The 9,349-nt window shown below is 29.9% G+C and overlaps 1 protein-coding gene across 1 annotated transcript; it reads left to right on the top strand.

Annotated features, from left to right (window-relative positions):
* The first annotated feature begins 376 nt into the window (after positions 1–376).
* LOC131845071 (pyrokinin-1 receptor-like) lies at positions 377–9,076 on the top strand. The gene is made up of 4 exons (XM_059194085.1): positions 377–1,253; positions 6,121–6,341; positions 8,363–8,477; positions 8,697–9,076. The coding sequence occupies exons 1-4, from the start codon at positions 467–469 to the stop codon at positions 9,074–9,076; spliced, it is 1,503 nt and encodes a 500-aa protein (XP_059050068.1). The 5' UTR covers positions 377–466.
* Positions 9,077–9,349: the final 273 nt, after the last annotated feature.

The following is a 9,349-nucleotide window of genomic DNA, read 5'->3' as shown; positions in this document are numbered from 1 at the left end:
TACTTCGACTGAAGTACTAATTGTAAGTATTAGATTAAAACCACAGTGGATAATCTTTACTGATTATCAACTGTTGTTTGTGTATAGGAATGTGTATAGGTTTATCCGCATATATCTGCAATGTGTCGTGATTACTCATTGCAGATATTGTAGGTATTCACTCGAATACCTAACTCCTTTTTACATTTACTTGATACTACAAGTATGGATAAGACTTACAGCTGTGCCTATTGTATACGACTTTATTCCTTTTATATATTCGAATAACTTGTTATAGTCTCTAAACAATAATTAAGCCTAATAAAAGTGGTTCAGTTGTTTAGAACGAAGCATATAATACTTAAATACGTTTTTCTTATTTTTCAGGCAACACGGAAGACATCTAATGAAGAAATTGATGGACTTCGCGCAGTTTTAAAACAAAATAATAAGAAATCATAGTAATGAAAACAATTCAAAGTACACCATGAGCTCTATGGAAGACTTTATTAATGATACTACTAATGGCTCTCTAATTGCTGACCCAACGCTCATATTTGGTCCTCAAAGAGATCCTCTGTATATAGTTTTACCTATTACAATAATCTACTCGCTTATATTCGTAACTGGGTTAATCGGTAATGTATTTACATGTTTGGTGATAGTTAGGAATAAAAGTATGCACACAGCTACTAACTATTATTTATTCAGCTTAGCAATATCAGACCTACTTCTGTTAGTCAGTGGGATACCTCAGGAAATGTATTCAATCTGGTCAAAATGGCCTTATGTTTTCGGGCACAGTTTCTGCTTACTCCGCGGCCTAGCGTCGGAGACCTCCACCAATGCGAGCGTGTTGACAATAACTCTATTTACTATCGAGAGATACTTAGCAATATGTCATCCGTTCGTCTCACATAAGATGTCCAAACTTTCACGAGCTACACGGCACGTTATGATGCTTTGGGTAGCCGCTTTCGCATTCGCCTTGCCTCAAGCTCTACAGTTCGGCATCAGGGATCATCAGGGTATCACTATGTGTTTGCAAACACGTGTCATAATCGAACATTCTTTTGAATTATCAACATTCTTCTTTTTCTTTGCCCCTATGGTACTAATCACAGTTTTGTACTCCCTAATCGGTTTGAGACTGAGAAAAACTAGTATAAGTAAAGACAATAATGACCAAAGATTATTTGAACGAAGTCGCCATTTGACCCATGAAGTTCGAAGAAAATCCAGCCAGTCGACGAGAAGAGTCGTCAAAATGTTAGGTAACTATTTTTTATCTTCTTATTTTTACAACATAAAATTAATGTATTATATTATTATCAGATATCTGTTTTAGAACAAGCATAACAAACGTACCTACCTGCCTGTATAATAGATATTTACAAAACCGTTTCCTTTTAGTTTATAAAATGAAATCGTAAACAAAAGTATCTATTTGGGTACTGCTAAATTAGTTACGGTGTTTCAAACATCACGAAAAACAGATTATTATTGGTAAATCTTGTTTAGTTACTTGAATTTTTAATAAAACCCCGATTCTTGGATATAATTGTAGATAATAAATTCATTGCTTGAATTTTTTAGATAAACATTTTATCTTTTGTTGTTCATAAAGATTTAAATAAAGAAAATTTGAATCTAAGTCTCTTAAGATGATCTTTCGCTCGTATTTTCTGAATCGTCTACGAGTTGAAAAGTACTGACGTAGTATTTTCTCCATGAAATCATATTTAACAATAAAATATTCGGGAAGGAAAACATTAATCTCTCTTGTTATATTTTTCAATAGTGAACAAAATCTTTAAGTTTTTGCAAATTTATGCTAATCACCTATGTCTATCTGTACCTATGCTAGTTATGCTTATATGAATATATTTTTTCTTAGGAAATTAGTTTAATTAAGATATTCCGGATTGGGGGTAGTAACTGGGTAAGAAGAGCTGAAGATCGTGCCCAGTGGCGTGCCTTGGGAGAGGCCAATGTCCAGCAGTGAACTGATGATGATGATATCCCGGCCGATTGTTAACATATCTAACTTAGATATCTAGGCTCACTATCAAAATATCTATATATAAACTATCAAATAATTTACCTGCTTGCATATGGAAAGATACAGATAATTCTCCATTTAACATTATCATAATTATCAAATAACTCATAATAAATTTTCTTTACTCGTACTATTACGAGACCACTATTTTCCTGGTATCGTTCACTCTATTTTTATTTATTTTTTTCCGGATACTTGATTTGCGATCCAAGTAGTTTCTTTAGAACGCGGTCAGTGGATCCTTGCTTCATTTATCGCTCTTTGCATATACTCCAAACAAATCTCGGTTATAGGAGATACATTAAAAAGGTACCTTTACGTTTTCAACAAATAATAAATCAGGAATTACCCTTTCTAGTTAGTATACTGGTATAGTGTTATACTCAATGGTTATCAGTAATGCGAACTGCTACTCATACCATTCTATCAAGGATACTTATAGAGGTTTATTTGGCGTTCTCTTACTTACAAATTCATGAATCTGAACAGTAACAGTACATATTATACCTAATCGTACTTCGTCATCCAAAATATTTACAATAACTCACAGATTTAATCATACGATTCAGTGACATTTAGTTTTACAATTAAAATACATACGAATATCTTTGTTTCTTTTTTATTTCACTTAATTTCTTTAAGTTACGTGTTTTTATCAGTGTCAGCGATATTCGCAACTGATTGAATATGAATATGTTGTAATTCACGGAAGTTGGAAATCTCTAACATTTTATGATCATAACACATAGTTTAAACTTTTGATCTATGGCAAGCATGACCTCTGCTTGTACATTAAGCTTATATTTTGTAGAATTATTTCCATATATGTTTAATATTTATTAATAATTTAACAAAAATACAATTTCTAAAATGTAGATTTTTTTATTTTATATACTCTGTGTTTAACGGTAATTTTTTTACTGCATTAACAACTATTCTTTCTATTTTCTTTAATTTATGAGTTACAAAAAAATGTTTATCTCAATGCATAGTAATTTCTACATTCGTACCAAACTAGAAATCATGATTGATGCCAACTAATTGTCGTTCAATGTGTTATTTCTATTTTATACCTTTTTAGCACATTATACATACATATAAATTCTAATTACACCAAGCAACACTTATGCTTAAAATTAATGTTAGCACAGGTATTTATATTTTATTATATATCTAACGAATCATGTATATATATATATATTATTGACATGGTGTCAACAAAGTCAAGCGATGTTAATAAGTAATTGATCTGAAGAATAATAAATCAATAAGTAATATAATGGCATTATGAGACACGTTATTGGCTGATAATAATGGCATTATAATTACTTCGTGATACAGCGTAAGCATGTGCATAGAAACTGCAATATAACCTAACATTTATAGAACTGGAAACCACGTATATACCACATGTAAATATAGCAACATTAAATGTTAGTTACGTGGCATGTTTATAAAATTACATGATGATATTAAATATTGATTTCTTTAGTTACTATAAGTCTACCGGTCTATATATAGGCTTAATCCAGGTATATATACCTTTTTAATGTTGTATATATTAACACATAAATCTGTAATTTTTCTTATATAAATATTGTTTCAGTTTGGTACAATAATTCCAGAATTTAATTTTGTCATAACAAATTCCGATCTCCCTCTTTGTAATAATAATAGTACAGATCACTACAATAGATTTAATAAAAAGATAGGTGGATCTGGGTCAGAGGCTATTCATACATTTGATTAAATTATTATTCCACTTCCAACTAGGTGTATGTAATTGATTGCGTAAATTAAATACCTACCGTAAAAATCAAAACTTTTTTCTGTGTTTACATGTAAACATAATAAAATACAAAATACTGACTTATTGTTGTGCATAAACATGCAAGTAATTACATAATTACTTTGTAATATTCCTAATGAATGGTGATTATTCTGATGCATGTACCCTTATGAGTATATCAATGCGACATTATTTGTCGACTACAATTATTCATGTCATATAAATTCTCTCATAAATTTACCTGTAAAAATCATGTGCAACTATAATAACTTCTATGAAACAAAGTGATTGGGTCTCTCACTTATTTCATGACAGTATAGTGATTCAAAAACCATAAAGGTGTCATGTGCCAAGCAGTAAAACATAACGCAATTCAGGGAATGGTGAATACGGCAGAAATCATAGAATAAAAAACTTAATGAGCATGAGATTTATACTGACACTGACAAATATGAATTTCAATTGTTCTGAAGACAGTGGAACAATAGATCAGAAACAATGACCTCTATTGTCTGCACTTATAAATAGGAAGCTATACTAAACGTGAATATATATACTTGAGATATGTATATTATAATATATAATTATTATAATAATTATCTGGAGATGTAGATGTATAAATAATCTCTTATAACTCATTTTAGTAACTCCGTAAGTCAAAATCTGACGAATATATGTATAAGGTTCATTTATTATTTCATCCGGATTTTACATTGTAGTTCTTATATACATACATATATATTAAAGTGACAAAAATTTAAAAATGCAACAAAATAAGAATACAGAGATCATGTCAAACAAATAACGAAAACATAATAACAATAAGTATTTTATTTCCATTTTCCTAGGCATAACGAAAAGCGCCATAGAATCACGCAGTCGCTTAACATATTCTTTAAACTGGAGTATTAATATGAACTGTTGTGAAGAGGATCATAGAGATCAATAAATATAAATACGTATATAACGATATTTTTTTTAAATCTACTACTGTTAAGCACAGATACCTACATGAAATATATATTTGAAACCTTTCTTGTAATACATACTCAGATAACTTTATATACCTTTTTTACTGAAATACTTTCTAATAGTTGTTATATCTGTCATCACTAATATCTTGAAAAGAATTATTTTTCAACTAAACTTGTTATGAATGTCCATTGACGGATTCAGAGTCAAAACTTGGCTAAGTATTAAAGTTGAATATACTTTGTGGTGTTGTCGCTTTCTATTTATAATAAAATCAGAAAAAAAGTTCACAACAAACATAACTACTCGTATCGCCAGTATTACTTCCGCAACATGGCATGGCGTGCCCTATTCAGCTCGTACATTTTTTATAACTATACGTTCAAACCTATCGATAACCCTTACAAACATTTATCTATTAACTAAACGCTGAGTTTTATAAATAGCATGTCCTTTGTTTCTTTTATTAAGACCACATTCTAAGATATAGTCTATAAGTGATGTACTTACAAAAGATCTAAATTACTAAAACATTATCTGCCTATCGCTCTGTTTTTGTATCATAGCTCGCTTATACTCATATGTTTATTTATCTCTATTTTTCTTATTCTAAAATTACATGACAATTGTTTGATTTATTAATAAGAAGAAGATATCTTACTACTTCAATTGGTTGAACAACTGAAGTTTTCATTTATGTTGTGTTATATTACCGTGATCGTACATTACATATGTAAAGGTTTTAAGTTCCTTTCTCATTATAATAAAAGCTAGGTAGTAGTCTGAGACAGATAGGGTCTGTCCCTATCTCTAGACAGACCCTATCTCTAACAGATATCCAATCGGTGTAACAAGAGAATTTATAAAGATCTGTAAATAAGAGTTCTATTTTATTAGACATATTGACTTTATCTATATGAACGTATACAATATGTCATAACTAGTTGATACCTGCAACTTCGTCTGTACAAGCTTTCATCGCCTATTTCACGATTATTTTTTGAGAAAAAGAAATGCCTATATCTATACTCTTAATGCAACATATTTATGTTTAAACATTTTTTCATTAATCGGATCCTAAGGCGTTTAGTAGTAACAAATGAACATACTTTTGCTTTTATACTACTAGTATGTAATATTATATTATCTGTGATACTAGTATCCAAAATTATTAATTATAGGGCACAGAAATACTACTACACTACAAAAAAAACTACTAATTTGCTATGAGCAATCCCATCATTCTTAGATATATGATGTACATGTAATTAATATATAGTAAGTATATTATTTAAATTATTTTTATCCTTATTGACAGTTGCAGTTGTGGTAGCATTTTTTATATGCTGGGCACCATTCCACGCTCAACGACTCGTTGCAATCTACGGCACCACGGAAAATCACCAAGCCAAATCTCCAATACTGCTAATGGTGTACTCATTCCTCACTTACATCTCCGGTGTATTCTATTACGTGTCTACGTGCATCAATCCAATTTTCTACCACATTATGTCTAACAAATTTCGAGAAGCCTTTAAGGTAAATAAATTCAAATTACTCGTATTTGTCATTAATTCTATAGCGTTCATTACTTATAGTCTACAAGTACCTGAAATTTCCTCTGGGTGTAATTTGTCTACAAGTATGACGTGGTTTCGTGGAAGTCTCAGGGCTATGCTAATGTTATTAATGAAAACGAGTGTCTGTCTGTTTGCCTTTAGCCGATTAACTGAACAGATCTTAATGATAAACATACTTTTATGTATGTCCTTGAAATGGCAAATTTAGCAAAACTATCCGAAAGTCAAAATGAACTTCTAAATAACATATTATATGCTATCTATAAATATAATGATCACACAGCAATTTCAAGTTATTACTTTACGAAAGTAATAAATTGAAACGTAGCTATACGTGTAACCTAGTCAAATTACGCTGATTTTAAATTCTCGAATGCTAAACAAGCACTTTAAACTATAATGTATGTTTAGTGGAGGTATTTGTACAACGTTTACAGATATATTACTATATGGATTAAGTAGTCCTGCGTCGAATTTGAATACTATTTTTGTATTTAATTGATTTATTCCTGTATCGAGGCTTATTTTATATTAATTCCGTACGTTATAGCCATTTTTATAGTACAGAATATACTTACTAGGATTATATTACCGCTAGTTATTATGTATGCGATGGATTCCATAATTATACTTACTTTGAATATGACATATATATGGTTGGTTCATATTCACTTTTATACCCATCACATTCAACTTTTATACATCGTACCGCAACTATTCATTCTATAGGTACTTACCATTTTTACCGTCCTTTATTTTTTTCTTGTAAGGTTTACGAGAATCTTTATATACACGCTACGCTATATTATGTTTGTGCAGAACATGTTTAAGTAATATAGGCTTATAAAACATTCATGATTTAGGTACATAGTTTATTATTAAGGTTGGTATAGGTAATGTTTATACGGTATATTGCTTTACTTATTCTCTGTATTTTCAGAATTCACAACAGTTTTTTATGAAAAATTGTTACCTTTCAGAGGAAAAATTAACTGATATAGACATTATAAAAGTCGCTTGCTTAGATATCTTAGTTTCACATATTTCAACCGCCACTTGCTTTGTAGTGTGATATAAAATAATGAAATTACAGGATATGAAGGTATAACATATCAATTTTCCAGAATAGCAACACGTGAGTGGTAATACTGGTATCTAATTGTAACGTGATACATCACGTATCTATACACGATATATATACGACAGCATTGGTGCTATTTATGTATATGGGCGACGGTTACCACATACCATCAGGTGGGACTTCAACTTATTTGCCATTCCTATTACATAACAATAATGTTAAGAGATAAAGTAAGATTCCTTAATAAATTTAGTTTATTTTGTATGGATTTGGCATATAATCTACATTTAATTAAATGTGAAATAAAAAAGAGCTTTACTTATTGAATAACATCCAAATAATCTAAGAATTAAGTGTAAACTGATGGGCGTAATAAAAAAATCTCTCAAAATAAAACTAAATGTATGCAGACTATATAATTATTTTAAAAAATATATTTTCAATTTATTAAATAAAATAATCTACATATATTACTTTATTTTAAAAATTGAGTATTATATGAGGATGAAATGAAAAATGAAAAATTAGCAATGCATAATAGTTAACACTTAATGTCAACATTATACAAAAAATATTTCACAATGATTAGCGTCTGAATAATTTGTGTTACGTTTATACTTATACCTAAATATGTTTCTATACAATTTAATTACGATGAATCAGCATTAAAGCTGCCGTCCAAGACAACATTATGTAGGTACATCGCTAGCGTAACCTTAAAATCCAAATGTATGAAATTGACATGCGTTTGACACAAGTTATGGAATCTAACTTCAATCGCTTATGTAAAATTCATACAGTTTCTATTATCTAACCAGTTATTTCTTGTAGAATAGTAGTATATTATATACAATGTCTAATCTCGTAACGCATTGAAAGAAATTAATATATTTTCACAGAATACTATATTACATTGGTGCTGTTGCAAAGCTGAGCGAACCAGTGGCAAAAGGTGTTCGTATACGGCTATGGCTTTTCTGCGTAATCAAACTTCATCTGGAACAGTCAACTCAGGTATTTCAATAACAATTCAGAAACACTTAAACCCATGAATACATAAATATATACTTTGCTAATTGATAACACAAACTGGTTGTAATAACAAGACCTTAAGAAGATTTTATGAACATTTTCTTCATATTTAACTAAATTTATAATTTAACAAACAAACCAGTGTATATTACAATAATAATTATTCTATAGATTAATTACAATTGGTATATATTTTTTCAGGTAACTCACCCAAGATTGAACTCTCAAATGGTCATAAGAAAAAACACGACAGCAAAGATACTGCTCACACATACGAGCTCGATGTGAGGAATTCTTGTAATGAATGCAAAAGGATTGCATCTCTTAACCGAGAATATAGACTACACACTTGCTTTGATCAAAAGCTATTACAATTACAACCACCAAAAAGAGATAAAAGACATAGTTCACAGAACATGCAGTTGGATAAAACGATTTTCGTCAATGAGCAACGAAAGGCGCATTCATTATATAGTTCACATCAAACATTACCTAGTGGAGAGACTACGCCTGTCGATTTCATCGGCATTCAACATGATAGGTCATATTCAATAAACCAACATGATAAGGAATACGGATAAGTTTGATTAAAACTAGTTTTTATTACAATAATAATTCTCTAATTTTATAGCTTTGAAGACTTATATATTATTTATATGACAAAGCTATCAGTCCTGCATTGACCAGATTCAAATTAGGATTAAAACAAAATAAAATGGACTGGAAACATAAAATCATAGCAATTGAGTGATCGTTTAAAACCAAACTAAACAGAAAGCATAAAACGACTAAATAGAACTGACCATGTTATACGTTAAACTGTGAATATTATTAATCATATTTGTAATGTGTTC

Source organism: Achroia grisella, unplaced genomic scaffold (assembly GCF_030625045.1).
Source record: "Achroia grisella isolate CSIRO2021 unplaced genomic scaffold, CSIRO_AGI_Agris_v1 utg4502, whole genome shotgun sequence".
NCBI lineage: Eukaryota > Metazoa > Arthropoda > Insecta > Lepidoptera > Pyralidae > Achroia > Achroia grisella.
The sequence above is the reverse complement of the archived record's forward strand: the minus strand, read 5'-3'. Positions and strand labels throughout refer to the sequence as shown.

Excerpts from the sequence above, each read along its gene's own strand:
- LOC131845071 (XM_059194085.1), top strand. The coding sequence starts at position 467 with ATGAGCTCTATGGAAGACTTTATTAATGATACTACTAATGGCTCTCTA. Across the intron at positions 6,342-8,362 it reads AATTTCGAGAAGCCTTTAAG|AATACTATATTACATTGGTG; the intron begins GTAAATAAATTC and ends ATATTTTCACAG. Across the intron at positions 8,478-8,696 it reads ATCTGGAACAGTCAACTCAG|GTAACTCACCCAAGATTGAA; the intron begins GTATTTCAATAA and ends ATATTTTTTCAG.